The sequence below is a fragment of the Cnephaeus nilssonii genome (assembly GCF_951640355.1).
Source record: "Cnephaeus nilssonii genome assembly, chromosome: 12".
Classification (NCBI taxonomy): domain Eukaryota; kingdom Metazoa; phylum Chordata; class Mammalia; order Chiroptera; family Vespertilionidae; genus Cnephaeus; species Cnephaeus nilssonii.
The window spans coordinates 49389316-49408341 of record NC_137083.1 but is presented as its reverse complement, the minus strand read 5'-3'; the positions used below and the strand labels follow the sequence as shown (position 1 = coordinate 49408341).

General features: G+C 38.7%; 1 protein-coding gene across 1 annotated transcript in view; it reads left to right on the top strand.

Moving 5' to 3' along the window:
- Window positions 1-10122: 10122 nt before the first annotated feature.
- Window positions 10123-19026, top strand: part of CNTNAP2 (contactin associated protein 2) — a 1845950-nt gene continuing 1837046 nt past the window's right edge. The window contains exon 1 of the mRNA XM_079786825.1: window positions 10123-10337. Coding sequence (XP_079642951.1) covers window positions 10241-10337 — 97 coding nt within the window. The 5' untranslated portion in view covers window positions 10123-10240. The remainder of the gene's footprint in view (window positions 10338-19026) is intronic.

Here is a 19026-nt window from a genome sequence, read left to right as displayed (position 1 = left end):
ATTATAACCAATTACTTATCACTGCACATTATTTCACCTCACACCATTATGATGTAAAACCTAGGATATTAGGCATCTTACCTGCCTTGTCCATTGCTTGCTCTATACACAACCCCTAGAGCAATGCTTAACTCATGGGAGGAAGTCACTAAATGTTTGTGGAATGAGATGAATGAATAAATGATGAATGAGTGAATGATTGAATGAATGAAAAAAGCTTTGTATGAGACATGTGCATCATTCATTTCATCTAATTTTCTTTTTCCCCAAACAATTGAATAAAAACAGTGTTTCAAGGCTGAAATGAGTATGATTTAAATGTATTTTGTGGAAATACTGTTCCACTTAAGGTCAAGATGGCAGTGTAGATAAATGCAGTACTTGCATTCTCCCACAACCTCATCAAAATTACAACTAATCTATAGAACAACCATCATGCAGATCTGCCTGAAATCTAGCTCATGGGAGGAACCCCAGGCAGTTCCTTTTAAAGAGCTTGCACATGGACTTATTCAAACTCACTCCCTCTGAGCTCCATCGCTGGGGCAGCAGCTTGAAAGGAACTAGAGACGTATGAGGAGAAAATAGAAGTTTACTGGACTGTGGATTAATGATGCATTTTAGATTAATTGGGCGGTACTTTCTTTCCTTGGTAGTTTGAAATACCCATGCCCTTCACTGTCTTTCTGATCAGAGCAAAGAAAGGAGTACCTCTACTTTTTATTTTTCCAAAAACCAATCTTCACTTTGCTCTCAAGCTCATATTGTACCTGCTATAGCACTATAAGCCCAAAATTACATATTTTATTACTTGTTAGTTTAATATATTTTTCTTCCTCTGATATCTTCTCTAAGGATTTTTAAACAATAATTATGTGTTATTCAAAACTATAATTTGGGGAGTAATTTTAATATTAATATATTCAAAACCCTTTCTTTACTGTTTCAACAAGTGCTATACTGAAGTTAACTGATCACTCTATTCACAGAACTATATGAAAAAAGAAAATAGTACAAATGTTGAGGTAATATTTGGATAAAATATATTTCTGATTTTGTTTAAAATTGCTGTTTTTCCTTTGGGAAATCTCAAGTAACCAGCTGTACTTTTTCCTTAACCTAGTTTTTGTCCATTGATTTTATGTACTTAATGTTACAGACACCCTGGGATATGAGATAATGGTCTGAATTCAGGATAGAAGTTTCAAGACTTAGACCTTTACAAACTGTGTCATGCAGCGATGATATTTTGTTTACTTGGATTTGTTTCTTTGGTTGTATTATTGTTGTTTATTTTAAAACGAGAAATGGAATATTGCCATCTTCTTTAAATTTCTTTGTGTTATAAGCAATTCCTGTTCCATGGAGGAAGGTAATCATTCCAATAACAGTCTTCAACAGGGATAAGTAAGCAGAAAGTACACGGTGGCTGTAATTATCTGGGTCACTTTCCTCTTCACTTGGCTTAGAGAAACAAATATGCATGTGTTTGTTTCTCAATCTTTTTTTCCACCAGAAATAAGAACCATATGCTATATGGTCTTTGCAGTCAAATAAGGGGGGAGGGGCACAAAGTTATGTAAGTGCTTTCTGTATATTTTTTCTAGAATAGTCTGGAGTAGCCAATTAGCTTTTTAAATTATTATAAATAATTTTATCAGGTTTTGAATAACCTTCAAATGTAGTGATTAGAGAAGGGGAATTCAGTTGAGAAACTTAGATGTGAGGAATTAATGAGCATTTGGAATCAAAGTGGTGTATACTTTAAATACTTATTATAAAAGTTCCTCACCAAATTATAAGGAGATACCACTGCATTACTGATTTCCTGCCCTGAATTCGGAAGGCAGTTAAGTTTGACTCAGTTTTGAGTTTTGAATTTAGTTTTATGAGATCCCATCTAATTTTCAAGTGGGTGCTTTAGTAATATTTTGGCTAGAAATGTTGTGACCTATAAAAGCGTGGATTTCTGTGAATCTGTTAAATTTTAATTACAGTTTAGGTGGAACTTGCTCAAGTAGGAATAGTGCCAGTGCCTTTTTCCAGGACAAACCACACTGTGCCGCCATTTTCTTTTTGAACTCCTCGGCTTGTTCTTTGAGCGGCTCCATGTGGGTCACATACTACAAGCACATTTCCCCAGAGGATGTCAAGTGGATGAGGAGGGAAGGATGAAACACGCTGTGCTGTGTGTTTGATGCAATGATGGTGACTTGGGAGGGAAGGTTGAGATAGAGAGAGAAAGCATGGGGTCAGTCACAGACTAATTTCATACAACAGCTTTGGGTCTTTTCAAACACATTTGTGAGGTTACCAGGTAGCTTGTTATACTATTTCAATTTAATTTTCTATCCTCCTCCTTAAGGAAGCACTGGGTAAAAAGCTGACGATCTGAGTTAAGTTGATCATTTTAGGGTGAAGTTGACTGTTTTAGGGCAAAGTTGCCCTACAATTTTTTTTTCTATCAGAATACTAACATAAACAAGAAAAACAAACACTGAAAAAGAATTTTTATTAAGATGTTTTGATTACATAGGCTAACTAATACCTCTAATGACTTGGAACAAGAGTTACATTTTAATCAATCAAGAATACTTTATTAAGTGTTTACTAAGTATAAGTTTAAGTTATTTCCAGCCCAATACATCCCTTGCCTCTAGTGCAGTGGTCGGCAAACTCATTAGTCAACAGAGCCAAATATCAACAGTGCAACGATTGAAATTTCTTTTGAGAGCCAAATTTTTTAAAATTAAACTTCTTCTTAACACCACTTCTTCAAAATAGACTCGCCCAGGCTGTGGTATTTTGTGGAAGAGCCACACTCAAGGGGCCAAAGAGCCGCATGTGGCTCGTGAGCCACAGTTTGCCGACCATGGCTCTAGTGGAATTTAAGTAATGGACTCTGGCAGAAGCAAGGACAGAAAAGTATTCCATGAGCCCATCCTCTGGTTACTCACCCCAATGTGAATGCCAACACACTTTTAGATTTTTAAAAACAAAACAAAATGGTTACAACTCTTCTCAATAACACCAGATGTTATAAATTGTCCACTAGAACACTATCACATTTCAAATGTATTTAAGTAGACAATAACTATGAAAAGTGTGCTACGTGTTGGCGAGTACTTCAGTGCTGGTATATGAAATTACTTATCCTATCTAATAATAGAGTAACATGTAAATTATCATCACTCCGCTACGCCCACGACTGGGCGGCGGGAGGCTGGGGGGCGGTACTCGGGGTGGCCTATTCGGCCATTGAGAGGCACGGATCCGCTGCCACTGAGGGGGGCTACCCTGCTGTTGAGAGGCGCAGGGGGCGGGACTCCCGCCCCCTGTGCCTCTCAATGGCCAGATCTGCGGCCGCTGAGGGGGCCTGCCGTGGACACCCAGCTGCGCCTCTCAATGGCAGGGTAGCCAGGTGTCCGTGGCAGCCCCCCTCAGCGGCCATTGAGAGGCAGGGTAGCCCCCCTCAGCGGTAGCCCCCCAACAGCAGGGTAGCCCCCCTCAGCGGACGTGGACCATCAAAAGTGGGGGAGCTGGGTGCCTGTCTGCTGGTGCACCAGGCCTTTCGGAAGCCTCCGCCGAGCCGGAGGCTTCTGAAAGGCCTGGTGCACCAGCGGACAGGCACCCAGCTCCACCGCGAAAAGCGAAAGCGTGTAGGGGACCCTACACGTGCATGATTCAATCATGCACTGGGCCTCTAGTTACTTCATAAACTATATTTATGAAGACAAAACCTAAGATGAGAATAATATGCATTGCCTCTTGAGTTTGGTATGCATGCATTTTGCCCTCTCTTCCCCGCACTCACAATGGAAATTACCTCTGATATGGAAGTCTGTAAATGATTTTTATTCTCCCTGGGGATTTCAAGAGGAGGTACAAAATAATATATATAAACTTGTGAGGAATAGAAATGCCAAGAGGTCAGTACATAGCCTTTATAGGAACAACCAATTATTAGCCTAATATCAATGACTGGAATTCACAATGATTTGGCATTTTCTTCTGTATTTGGCATTTATGAAAATGGCATAAATTAAAAATATTAAAAGTGGCATATATATATATATATATATATATATATATATATATATATATAAAATACACCTTGAGGTTACTTATAAAGGAGTTTTCTACAAGTAGCTACAACAAAGATCCCAAAGGGTTATGAGCAGAAACAATCCTAAATAGTCAAATAATTACTTATTACCTACCATGTAGTACCACTTACTACTTCTTGGCCACTGAAATCATATTACTATGACAAAAGAAGAAGAAAAAGAAGGAGGAGGAGGAGAAGGAGAACTGAGGAGAAGAAGAAAAATACAGAATGATGAAACAAATGAAAAGATGAGCCTCTCCCCCAAAGCATCCCCCTCTGTGTGTTTTACTTCTCATTTCTATCTAGTCTTCTCCGGGAATGGAGAATTAGCTTCCAGGTGATAAGCACTTTAGTCTCAACTTGCTAATATGGATTTAAGAAGCTGAAGAGAAGCCCAGAAAAAAAATAACTTTAAAGGAACATAACACCAACTCCAGAATCAGAAAACTCCAATATATATTAAATTGCAGTATATACAGTTAAAATGAGAATTGCATTATCAATTTCATGAATTATCAAAGAAAGATACAATTAGGTCAGTCTACTCAACATACTAAACAGGAATGTGAGCTAATCTATATTGGAAATATTGTATTGCAAGATATAAATGGAAAACCATCTTCCTGGTCTCCTCCCCATTCCTGGCTAAATGTTAATTAAGCAGAAAGTTCAACAGAGCAAGAGTTCATTAATTATTATATTATCACATAAACTACTTTGGGTGTCATTAAATATAATACCACAGATATCTGAATGTTGGTAGAATTGCTATAATTGAACTTTAATATTTATGTAGTCCAATGAAAAATATTTTGAAAAGGAACAATTAACCATGTTTTTACTGAAGCATGCAGTTGAAGCTATCTCTCAAATTCATTTCACAACCATTACATGGGTCAAACTGAAATAGAATATATTCGTGGCTTTACGTAGGTGTTATAAAGACATCCAGAGGTTCCACATTGTTTTTCAACTCTGCAGAAGTAAAAAAGGTCTTGCCATTTCCTACTGCCTGATGAGGCATTGCATCCTTATAGGAAATTAGGAATACTATGAATTAGGAATCCAGCTGTAAATGTTTTGGCAGTAACTATGCAAACTAACTTAAACTGTTTAGGGAATAATTATCACATCCAAGCCTGCTCCACTCAATACATTCACCACTGCAAATTGGGGACATTAAATAAATGCATAGTAGAGAGATCTCATTCAACCCAGCTTTCTGGATGGAATAAAACAATATTCTCAGAAATCTTCTTTTCAAATCAGTTATATCAGTTCCAACAGTGTGGACAAGGAGGGTCTCTTTGTCCTTTGCTTGTGTATTTTGTACTTAAAATATCCAGATTCCCCAGAACCACATGGCCTGTTTGCTATATTATGTTCCCTGGTCTAACCTGACTACTAATTCAATCTAATACCTGGATTGGGTTTTGTATACTACCTGGTACCATTCAACTTGAAATGATATTTTTCTTAATCTGTGAGATCGTCAAATAATGGGAGATTTTTTTTAAAAAGTAATCACTACATAAATTGTAGGTTAGATTTGCGAGAGTCCAAGCTCTAAAGGGCCACATTAGATTTTTTAAAAAGTAGTTTTTAATTGCAACAATTATTCTGAGTTATGTGGGTCATCTATATGCATGTTATGTATACTGCAATCAAAAGAAATCTGGGTGTCCAGAAAGTGAAGAATGCAATTAAGAATAAGATCAGCTTCTATATTGTAAATATTATGAATTGGTTTAGTCATCTCCCTCCCAGTTTCCTAAATTCCATTGTTCATTTCAAAGATTGTTACACATGTTTGAAAACCACTGTTTTCTAACTATAGCCTTTCCCATTTATATTACACAGTGTAAATATGAATTGTTTAACAAATATTTTCAGAGTTTAGTGTGCAATTGGATTGGCGAGTGTTTCTACTCTAGTCAGACATTCTTTTCTGAGGGAATTTACTGCTTTCTGGGACCAGTTGAACAGCTTGTTTTCCAGGAGGAAATTCCACCTCAAGGAACACACCTAAGGACATACCGATGTTTCTGTACTTACTGAATTTATTCAATGTTTCTTCCAAAAGTCAGTCACTCCAAGTGTTATTGAAACCAAAATACTTTTACTTTTTTTATCATTTAAGTTCCAAAATTTGGGGAGGACTTTTGAGATAATTTGCCATACACCAGATTATTTACAGACTTCTGAAACAACTAAGATGATGATAATACATTTTCTATTCAGATGATATCCATTTTTAAAGAATATACAGGGTAGACAAGAAAAAAAGAGAGAGAGAAAGAATATACAGGATGGGGCAAAACTAGGTTTACAGTTATCTGAGAAATGCAGAGTTTATTCTTGTATTATTACTTATTAATTACTGTATTATTTTCCATACAAACAACTGTAAACCTCCTTTTGCCCCACCCTTTCTGAAGACACCAGAATAATCACTCAGTCGACATTTACTTGAATAGATATTGGTGTCAAGGTAATGCAGACTTATTTTGATCTCTTTATTCAACTATTTGCCCCCAACTCTGAGGTCAAAGGTGTTGTCCGTCTTGCTCAGAGGTATAAACCCAGTATCTAGCACAATGTCCAGCTCATTAATAGTCAATAGTCAACAAATATTGAAGATATAAATGAATGATGAATATATATAATGGTGAAGCAATCACTTACTTCCAATTATGAGGTCATGTTAACATTCAACTTGCCCATGCTCTCTCCCCACCATGCTTTTGTTTTCTCTGTGTGGGCCATGGTTCACTTTGTTTTACTATTCTCAAGCTTTGACTGACTTTATATCCAACTAAAGAAACATATTGCAGATCATCATATGCTGTCTTCAATTATTTGCAAATACAATGTAATGCATATATAATGAATTCCCTCTCTGGAACAAGACAGTCCATGTTTACCATACCCAGTGGACATCTAGTGGAACTATTGTGACTCCATTGATTGTCTTGTCAGTTTTACAGGGCCTTGATAAGCTTAGTAGTTCCTATCTTCTCACTAACAGTTAGAGTTATAAGTAAAATTTTTTTTTAAAAAAAGGTGCTTATTAACTTTAATGTCTAATGATGAAAATGGTGAATTGGATAGGAAGAATGTAACATTAGTATTCAAGAAATAGCAGATGCAGAAGCTATTAAAGCCCCATTTCTTTAAGCATTTGTGAATCCTAATGTCCATATCCAATGAATATAAGTTTGAAACAAAGGTAATAACAGTACGAAGAATCCTATTAATAAAAGCCTAATACGCAAATCAATTGAATGACGGAAAGTCCTAGCAGAACGACCAGTTGCTATGATGTGCACTGACCACCAGCGGGCAGATGCTCAACACAGGAGCTGCCTCCAGCCTGCAGGCCCCAGGCCAGCCAAGGCAGGTGCCAGCGCCCCCCCCCCCCCCATTGCCCCACCAGTTGCCCCACAGATGGGACCTGATCGCTGGCCAGGCCTAGGGATCCTAACCGTGGCAGGAATTTCATGCACCAGGCCTCTAATATGACATAATTAACTTTCAAACCTGGCAAAAAGCACTGAAAACAGATGAAGGCCAGTTCTCAGTGCACATAGCATGAAGACCATACTATGTGGTGCAGTGTTGTTACAGGCGGGTTACAAATGTGTGGCTATAAGCGGGTTTTGTTTTGTTTGTTTTTACTCATTAAGAGAAATGTTTACAAAGTGGTCAGAATGCTTTTTGGAGGGAAAACAACAACAACAAAATACCCACCTTCAGGCATGTCATTTTTCTTTTTCAGAATGATTAAATACTAAGTATTGCAGGCTCCTTTTGCTTAGTACCCTAAGAAACAGAATCATTTCAAACCTGCTTATCAATTGAATGGCATCCATTGTGATACGGAAATAGTAATACTTTCCATTGTTTCCTCCTTTATTTTTCTATTTTAAAAAAAAACACTTTAGTGCCAGATTAGTGGAATTTACTGCAATGCTTAGAAACAACATAGTTAAAGGACCGACTTCTGAAAAGTTGCACTACCTCAAAATATTTTTTATTCCAATGACTGGTTTCTTTGAGGTCTTACAAATTGTTGATGGCAGTTACTACCAGAGTGCTTTGCAAAGTGTTCATTGACTTTGGACAATCTGTGGGAGTTCTAATTTTTTTAAAAAAAGGGGGTATTCAATAACCCACAGGAATGCCTTTATTATTTTATAAGAAGCGCGTTGTATAGTATGAGGATGCAGTGTTTCCTGTTAGTCATCTCTGTGTGTGTTTCTTCATTTTCCAGATTGCACCCAATCTGCAGTTCTTTCTAGAACATATCCCTTTAAATCAATAAGAAACAAAGCTCTAATAACGAACGCTGAATCAGGCCCATTACCACCACGCTAATTATGCATTGAACACCCGGTACTGTTTACAGGGGACCTTTCTGAGACCTAAGCATAACATTAAACTCAGAGTCTATTCCAGGAGTAGCCAAGTCTCTATAAAAATTTTATTTATCTTGAAAGGCAAATGCTTGTTCCTTGCATAATACTGAAAGACATCGTTACTCCTACTTGACCCTCCCTAAACATCCTTAGATAGTTAGGCGGCCAATCATTCTTAACTGTGTCAGTAAAGTCAGGGAAACGGCTGGTTCTGCAGAGAGATAAGATTCCAAGTACTTTATGGAGCCTGAATGGGAGGAAACTATGGAGGAGGGAGGGTGGACAGGTGGGAGCTGGGGAGAATAGCGTGTGATTTATTAGGGACAATATCCAAATGTGCCTAGGCAAGCTGCGTCTCTCTCGAAATTCACAATCCTTGGTACTTGTCACGCACCAGAGACCCTGAAGCAATCATCCGTATGTCTGCTTGTTTATTTCAGTTTGGGTTTGTGCGTGTTTACCGGAATGTAGTTTTCCTGGCAGCCGCGGCTTGCAGGGTGTCCTTGTGCGTATGCACGAGTGTGAATTAATTACGTATTGAAAACATCTGCATTAGGGGCGTCTGCAGTCCCCGCCGCCCCATTCGGGAGGCTCAGCTCCATCACTTGGTGTTAGGACCGCTAGGAGACCTGCCCGTCGGGCGCCCGATTGTGAATCCCGGGGGGCCAGAGCTCGGGGAGCCTGTACCATCTCTAGGTGAAGGGGAGGAGGGAAGTCAAAGGGAAGGCGCCGGAGCGAAGGGATTCTGCTGCCCGGGGCTGGGGTGGGGGCAGCCAGGGTGCCAAGACTGCCCAGCAAATCCCCAACTTCAGCATCGCCTCCCACCGGGGGAGGGGCACGCGGCTCCTACCTGGGCCCCCGCCTGGGTGTCAGCTCCTGTCTGCTGGCCAACGCGGCGGAGAGCCGGGCAGAAGGGCTCTGCTGGCTGGGGGTGGGGGGAAGCGGGGGGGACGCTGAGGGGCGGGAGGGGCAGGAGGAGGAGGAGGAGGAGGTGGAGCCTGGGAGGAGACTGGAGCGGCGAGGAGGAGGGAGGGCTCCCCGCCTAGCCCGCCGCCGGGTTTGCAGGCGCTGCTGGCGGCGTCTCCAGCACTCCGCCCGCTGCCGCTCGGCTGCTCCGCCGGGAGATGCTGCCCCGCGCCGCGCCGCGCTGAGGCCGTGCGTGCGCCGCGCCGCCGGCTGCGTCCCCGGCCCGTCCCTCCAAGTGAGCCGAGCTGCCGGGCGGCTGCCACCCCTCGGAGTCCCGCTGCCCAGCGGCCAGGGGCGCGCTGGCTCGCAGTGCCACCCGCGGCTGCCCCTCCGTCCCCGGCGCGCACCCCTGTTCTCCGGCTCCCTGCACTCTTCGGATTTGCCCCCCGTCCTCTGGCCATTGATTTCTGCCCCCCCCCCCCCCCTCGGAGGCAGAGGGCGGGGTAGGTGTCCCCTCCTCGGCTCCCCCTCCCTTTCTTTCTCGGGGTGAATTTCTTCCCCCTGGCATTTCTCGGGCGCCGCGCAAAGGCCAGCCCCGCGCGCCGGAGGAGAAGCCGCGACTCCCTGCTGCTCGGAGCTGGCAGGACCGGAGCCTGGCGGGGCGGAGTGGCCGAGAGGCGGCGGCGGGAGGCGCTGGGCGTGCGCCGGGGTCTGAGGACAGCCCGACGCCCTGGGAGAAGCCCCGGAGGAGTGGGACGGCGCCCCTCCGCTGCGAGCTTCTGGAGCACCGCGGGCCGGGAGGCGAAGGATGCTGTCGGCGCGGCGAGCGGGCTGCGGGGCAGCGCTGTGGCTCGGGCTCGCCAGCTGCGTCCTCTGCAGAGCCTGGACGGCCCCCTCCGCGTCCCGTAAGTACCGCCCGCCCGCCCGCCCGCTCCCCCGCGCCGGAGCCGCGTCCCTGCCGCATTGAGGTGCCACCCTGGCCGGTGCCCTCTCCCAGGTGCCTGCGCCCCGGGTTCGGGTGCGTGTCTCCGCTGTCACGCACTTGCAGCCACTGCAGCAGGCAAACTCCCCGCCCGGCGCTCCTGGGTGCGGGGGGGCCCAGGGTTGTGACGCTGGAGATGTTTCTGGAAAGTTGTGCCTGGTCGTGGAGATGGGTTGGCAACTGCTTGGTGAGAGGGATGCGTGTCGATGACGGCTTCTCGGGAGTTGTTCATCCACTTCGGAGTGTCTCTGTGTGTGTGTGTGTGTAGACGAAGTTCATGGCATTTTGCTTCGGTGGGTCAGTGGCTGGAAAGTGACGACTATGGCAGAAATAAGTTTCTTATTTTTATTTATGGCTTCAACTTAAATGAGCACGTACTTGGGGTTGAAAGAGGAGCACATCTTGAGCATTTGGGCACCTATGGACTGGTCTTTACACCTCCCTCCCACCCACCCCAAGAAGTTAAGGACCATTTAGTACTTGCTTATTAAAATGGAGACAGTGGATCCAATAGTCTCACGGAAATTTGCTTGCGTTCTTTGGCTGTTGGAGGTAATGCAGTCCAGGACTTGGGACAGTCAGTGCCAAACACCAGTAATGTAGCAATGAACAGATTCCAAGTTCTCAGGAAAACGATGCTGTTCCGTGTGTTTATCTCTGTGTGTTTTTGCCAGCTTGAAAAATTGCTCATGTTTTCCTGAGGTTAGGAAGACATAGAGGATCCCACCCCATCTCCTGCATTGCTTTGGCAGCGCATGGCGGCTTCTTGGTTCAGAAAGAGTTAAACACTGCTAAGGTCGCCTATAGCAATCTTGGGGTAAAGTTCACACGCACAGACTTGTTTCTGAGAATGAGCAAAGTGTTAAACGATAATCATGAAAGTTTAATAATGTTTTCCATTTAAAAAAAAAAAGTTCAGTGTTTTCCAGAATTAATCCGATGGGAAGTAGTCCTGTCTCTGTTGTTTACAAGATCCTGGGATGCATTAATGCACCTGTGTTTCTATGTGTTGATATCCATGTTCTTTTTCTGGGGTGTACATATGAGTAAGAGTAAGTATTGAAAAGGACTTTATAAGGTTTGCTAAAGATCTACTGCATAACAATATCATATGATGAACCAGCATTGGCTTTGAGATATTTTCCCAACCAGTATTTTCTTTGCTTTTCTTGCACTGAAAGGTATGGAAGCCACTAAATGGCAGTTTATTATAAACTTGAAAAATATTTTATAGGTGTGTTTTTTTCCCTCAAAAAACAGATTAAACCTAAACGTGATATATTATTAATGTTTTATGTCAATTTAATAGGTTGAAACAAAAATTGTGAAAATATAATGCTTGGCACTAATATTTACATAAATATCTGACTATATCCTGAGGAAATTATTTTGATGAAATGTGTTTCTACTTCAAGGTCTGTTGATATAGAACTAACTGCCACTTTTCTAAGAAAATAAACTTATTATGAAGAAAGTTTATTCCATTCACTGATTGAAGGCGCTCAAACCAGGGTTTCGCCTGACTTCTGTATTTCATCTTTCTGTACGCCTTAGTTGTAATGGATGAATCTGAAACACTTGTCATGTGTCAAGCCTGGCACAAATGCAGCCATTGGGTAAGAATGGAAAAGTTGTTATTTCAGAAATATATTTTTCGTTTTTCCAACTTAGAAATTGGAGCTAGGGAAGAGCAGAGACCGTTACTTTTAAGATAATGAATGTTATGTTTGATTATTAAAATATATTTATTGAGCTATTATATTTCATTGTTTAAAAATGTTCTAATGTACATTGTTTAAAAATGTACTTAATGGCCCCATTAAGATGACTTTTCACTTCATCTTAATTTAAATTGTGTCACCAAAACCCAAAGTTGCCTCAAATCCTGGAAATGAATTAAATAATATGAGTGATATAGGCTGGAATGATTACAATGAGCTTCATGTGTTCAGTACTTTAAATTTACATTTTTTACACTTCATGAAAAATTGTACTCATATACAATTCTTCCGAAGAAGAATGAGAGTTATATTCTTAATACTGAAAACATTCAAAGGGGAAAAAATGGTAACTATGATAATGAACAACTCAACCAGGAGAGGTCATCACAAGACAAAAAGTATCATGAAAATCAAAAAGTAACTTTTTTATTTGGTACACATTTCAAAATATGATGACAGTGCTAAAACTTTCTGTCCTCAAATAACTTTTTAATATGATGGACATTTTTAGAAGATACAGTTAAATATTTTTTCATTTCAATACCATTTCAAATATACTAGTATATTTGCCTTTGGCTTACTTCTTTTTTCTGTTATATTGAAGAGCATATTATTGTTGATACTATGCTTTTTAAATATGTTTTTTATTATTTATTTTTTTGAAGAGGAAGAGAGGGAGGGAGAGAAGGTAACATCCATCAGCTGCCTCCTACACGCCCCCTAGTGGGGATCAAACCCTAAACCCAGGCATATGCCCTGACAGGGATTCCAACTGGGGATCTCTCAGTGCATGGGACTAAGCTCAACCAACTGAGCCACAGGGCCTTATCTTGATACTATGTTTCTTACAATCAGTCTAAGATAACTTTACATAAGCTCATCTCTAGGATTAAGTAGAAAGAGTCTAATTTCCTGGCTGATAGTGAAAAAGAGCTGATGCTGAGCTGATGGAATCATATAACTTCCCTTCCTTATAAATATACATGTATAGGTCACATATGTAAAGATTAAGTAGAATATTTTCTCTTAGGGAGTTGCATTTATTTGAATATATTTGAAAGACCCTGATAGTGCAGTTCTAAATCATGAGGAGTTTGAGGCAGCATTTCATGAATTTAATTTAGTCCCAAAATATATTAAATTTTGGCTTAAATAGTGCTTTCTGATAAAGGTCACTTTACATTATTTTGTATACCCATTAAAGTATAATTTCAATTACTATCACATTTATGAAGTGTGTCTTCAATTGATCAAATACTTTTTAACAAATACGTTTTTACATATACAAGCATATATCAATATCTGTATGTACTACTATATGTAGGTAAATATTTGGTAAAATCCTTTAAATGCATGTTATATAATATACAAATACATAATATTATTAATATAGGATTATGTTATATAGTTATTGTATGTAAAATATTTACATATTTTCTGACATGTCTTTCAAGGTGTCTAACTTGCCTACAAGTTCATAGATAAGTCTTTTTATGAGCAATTACTTCAAGTAATGCAACAATATCAAAACTACAGTATATTGGCCTATTTTCTTTTTCTTCAATTTATATAACACCCTACAAGTGGTATCTTTCAAATAGTGAAATTAAGTATAAAGTATATAGTAAATATAAAAGGAAATACTACTGATTTACATTGAGCTTGAACATAGTCTTAATAAAATTAATTTATTTCATTTGAATTTACATTGTGATAAATTAAATTATCAAAATAACATTGTCTTAATACAATGAATTTAAATAAAAAAGTGCAATAGGCCGGTAAAATGTATTGGTTGATAAGAGGTAGTACATTATTTACTTAATGTAAAGTAATAATAAGAAATGTTATTTTACCTTTTATAGAGAAATGTATAACCCTGATTTCATTATCAGCACAGATATTCAGGAAACAAGAACCTTTGTCCAAGTTTTACTCCTTTAACACCAATCTATGATAAAATTGGGTTAAAAAAAAAGAATTCACAATTCAATATAGGCTTTCATTAACCTTTATACCATTTCAAACAGACAACATATCAGATGACAACTAACATCAAAGTTGTTTGATGCATATCATATTTTAAAAATTAGATTTCTAATTTATTTTTTCTATTTTAATTGGCAGGGTGTTTGAAGTTCTCTAACTTCTCTGAGATTTTGAAATCACTTGTTTTAATTAGTAGATTCTTCCAGAGAAAATCTTAATAATAAGTCTTTAAGGCTGAACTATTAAGTCTTCATTTCTGATGTATTGTTTTTATGATTGAAACATAAAAGGAATTTGCTGTAGTTCCCCCTTGTCTTGCTTCTCTTTTAAAACTCAGTATTATTTCTACAGAGTAAGGAGAGATTCTAGGCTTAGAAATCCTATTTCTTCTGGTGTGTGATTTTCTTAAAAACGTTGAACATCTGGAGAACCAACTTCATGTTATCTGGGCAGTAATTGATGCTACTAAGTTGAAAAAATAAAACATGTAATTTCAGAAATTTGCCATATCTAATCTTTTAGAGAAGTGCTTTATCATTTATTGCTACTTGCAAAGTTCAACAACAGAGTACATAATTTTAACATCAAAACTACGATGTTATGGAAATAAAGCCAATGCTATACTTACATCTACATAAGTAGTTGACATTGAATGTTATCAGTGTTTCTAAAGAATACATATTTTAAGCTAAGTAGATGTTAAAACATAAGGTATATTTCTATAATCATTTAATGATTGGCATTTGGAAGGAATTATGTGCTTAATTTTGACATTTTAATGTGCAAGAATAGTCATGGAATGATCTTCACATAGCCATTAACTTTTCAAGTGAGAAACTTAAAAGAGAATACTTCTCAGCAGTGATCAGTTAACACACTGGATCTTCCATCTCCTGGGGTCTTGAGAACCTGTATGTGATAGCTTGACCAACTAAAGATGTTGTTGGGATGTGGAGGTGCCACCTCTCTCTCTACCCTGTTTCCTTTATGAGGCAGCAACTCTCTTAGCCTCTATCTCTACAGTTCACTTATTCCTTCCCATGTTAGGCAGAGTGACTGACCTAACATGGTCAAGTAGTTAATGTACTGAGCTCCTTCTTCTTCCTTCCAGGCTGCCTGCATAAGGTATAGATTCTGCTGAAAGATATGTAAGAGTAGGCTATGCCTCTGCAAGGATTTATGTGATAGGATAAGGAACCTTTGGTTCTTGCTATGGCTAGAAAGTCTGTTAATTTTCAGAATTAAAGTTAGTGCATCCAATTGTTGCCATACATTTAAGCCATACTCCCCTGTATCAGCAATTATTATGTAAGGGGTCACATTTGCTCTCCACCTGTGACTTTGTTTCTAATCTAATACTCAGGCAGAGGTGGGAGTGCTAGTTAGTGTATCCTATCACACCCAGATATATTAAAATTGCCAATAATTAGCTTAGTTAGTACTGAACTAAATGAACATGAGGAAATTTTTGCATATGTTAAAAACCAGCAACAAAATAAAAGTTGGCCCAGCCGGTGTGGCTCAGTGGTTGAGCATCAACCTGTGAACCAGGAGGTCACGGTTTAATTCCTGGTCAGAGCACATGCTGGGGTTCCAGGATTGATCCCCAGTGGGGTGTGTGCAGGTGGCAGCCTATCAATAATTCTCTCTTATCTTTGATGTTTCTATCTCTCCCTCTCCCTTCCTCTCTGAAATTATAAAAATATATGTGTTTTAAAAAGTTGTTTTTTTCACCTCTGATGTTTAGTGGGGGAATTGGACTTTCTCTAATTATGATCTGTAAACACCCTCCTATTCATTCATTCATTTATTCATTCATCCATTCATTCATATTTCTGAATGGTCCTGTTAGTGATAGGATTTTTTCAGAGAAACACTTAGAATACAATTGCTTTATCTATGGTCAATAACATTACCAATTTAAACACATCTTGGTTACAGACTTTAAAGGCTAACACATTCAGTTCCATCTCATCCATTTAAGTATCACAGGAATTTGACATGCCTGGAGCTGGAAGTTACTTCATGTTCTTGCCCCTTCTGTACAATTAAGAAGAGTTAGATATTTTGAGTCAATTATTCTCTTAAAAAAATGAGTCATATGCACTTTGAAAACAATGTTGTTAATTTCCCCAATTGTAAACTTTGAAAAAGATCCTGTTAAACTCTTATTTAGTCCATTTTGGGGGTAGACTATTCATAACAACAGCTTGAAGTAACTGATTTTTTTTTATAGCACTCCAGATTTTTAAACCTCCCCTGATAGTAGGAAATCTGGAAATAAAGATGTATTGGTTGACTCTGAGCTTGCTTGCTGCAGATATATTCTCGGTACACTGCAAAAGTGGGAAAGGAATACGTAAGAGCTCCTGAGGGCCATATTCTACATTTTCCTTATGACTTACGTTTGTTGGAAATACCCTCACAAACATACATAGTGGTACATTCTTTAATGTTTTCATGTTCAGGGAGGAGGTAAAATTAGTCCCATGAATACTTTTACCAGGAAAAACATATCCCCAAACACCTATAAGGTTTCTACTCCCCGTTGCTAGCCCATCACCCCTGCTTTGTTTGCTCTGGGCTGGTGTCTTAGCTGTCTGGGAACGTGAATCTGACAGAACGGCCATGCTGGTGTGACTTCACACTGTCAGGTTCACTGAATCTGTGATGTGTGGTGCAGTTATATTGGAATCAAGTTATGTAAAGTTTAATCAGATTCAGCAAGGATTGCTCACTTCTATGCATTAGATATCATTTTGAAAAAGAATATGTAAAAAGAAAAATATTTCCTTGACTCCTAATTTTCTACTACCATTATGATGCCATCATGTTACTTGATTATAGTATTATTTCAAAGGAATACATGGAAAAAGTAAATACATATACTCTGAATTAATAAAACAACTTTGGCAGTGAGATACCATGATTTGCTAAAGAAAATAATATGTTTACGACTAAGAATAGTCTCTTAAAACAAAAGGTACTTATTGATAATTTTAGTTATATGGACTCCAATGGTTATTTTGAACTCAAGATAAAACATATGTTCATTAAATAATATCACTCTGTTACTCATTTTACTGGACAGTCACCCTTTATGGAAATCAAATTATTAAGCAAATTTATAAGTAAATGTTTTCCTTTATATACTCTATATATCTTTTTCAGATATTGGACAAAATATATAAACAGAAGAACTACACAAACAATTTCAGCCTAAACTATGTTTCGTGGCAAAATTTTATCGTATTTTAGGGGTGTTATTGGTTTAACATTTACTAAATACAAATTAACAATGGCCTAAGCTGCATTAACTTACTTAAATGCTAATAAATTTTAAGTCTAAATTTATAGATGTAAAAAGTGTATTTGAAGCATTTTTTGGTTCAAACAAACAAAATACGTCTGGAAAATCATATATGAATGTCAATTTTAGATGATTAAATGAATATGCTACTAGGTTATTGTTTTCAATGTCAACCAGTCTGAGAACATGTGACCTGGCTTTTTTTTTTCTCCTTTTGTGCCCATAGCTACAAACACATAATTTGATGCCACCATCAGGGCAGATGTTGCTAATTTATAATGGCTTTTTTTTTTTCTCAGTGCATCTGAATATAGCCACAGAATCAAAAACTTCTCTACACAGTGCACCATGCAACCATATACAGGGTGTCCCCCAAAATGTATGCACACTTTGAATGATTATAAAGTCAGTGTCTATTAACATACGGTTCATTTTCAAATTTAAAAGATTCTACAGAAATGAATAATTTTTTTGTCAATGCCTGTTTTCAAACTGATGGCTGCTCTTGTCTATGCACTGCTGATAGCATGAAGCAATGGAATCGCAGACATCAAGAATCACTTTGTTCAGCCCTAACCGGTTTGGCTCAGTGGATAGAGTGTCGGCCTGCAGACTGAAGGGTCCCAGGTTCGATTCCAGTCAAGGACATGTACCTGGGTTGCAGGCACATCCCCAGTAGGAGGTGTGCAGGAGGCAGCTGATCGATGTTTCTCTCTCATCGATGTTTCTAACTCTCTATCCCTAACCCTTCCTCTCTGTAAAAAAAATAAATAAAATATATATTTTTTTAAAAGAATCGTTTTGTTCAATATTTTTTTGTGCTCTCAATTCGTGGACTGTTGCCGGTTTTGTAACATCAATTTTATCTTTTATGTATTCCCATAAAAAGTCTAGTGTCACTTTAAGATGAATTTTCTTTGTTCAAAACTCAGTCTGGCTTCACCCATTATTTTAAATCAGTTAAAGTTGAAAAAGAGTGAAAATTAAGTGAATTATCAGGTCTTAAAGTATGTATACATTATGGGGTGGCACCCTATATAATCTTATCAAATTTGCCCTATCAAATATACTATAACACCATCACCAGAAAATTTTCAGCTAACTTTTGGTTAATGATAAAATTCACTGTTATTTAAATTACTTGGTTATTATTAGATGTTCTCACATGAAAATAATTTTGAAAATAATGTATATGCTTTTTCTTTAATAGATGTTTCCTCATTGAGTTCCTCAGATCTGTAGTGACTTAACATTTTCAGCAGCAAAAATAAATGGTTTATTCTATAACCATGCAGCAATAGACATTATTATGCTTTTAAATTTGTTATTGTTGTTTTGTTTTGTTTTTTGCTAATTGGTATAAATAGCTAATATTTGTTGAGTGTTGACTCCAGATCAGGCAAGACTCTTTAGATCTATTAACTCATTTATTCCTTACAACAACTCCCCAGTTTGCAGATGCAGAAATTCAAGCAGAAAAGTTTAGTAGATTTTGCCCATGTTAGCAGTATGATCTATTCCTATAGAACTGTGTTAATTACGGCACTCCTGGCTGAGTATGAAATAGTATGTCACTGAATTCCCATTTCTCC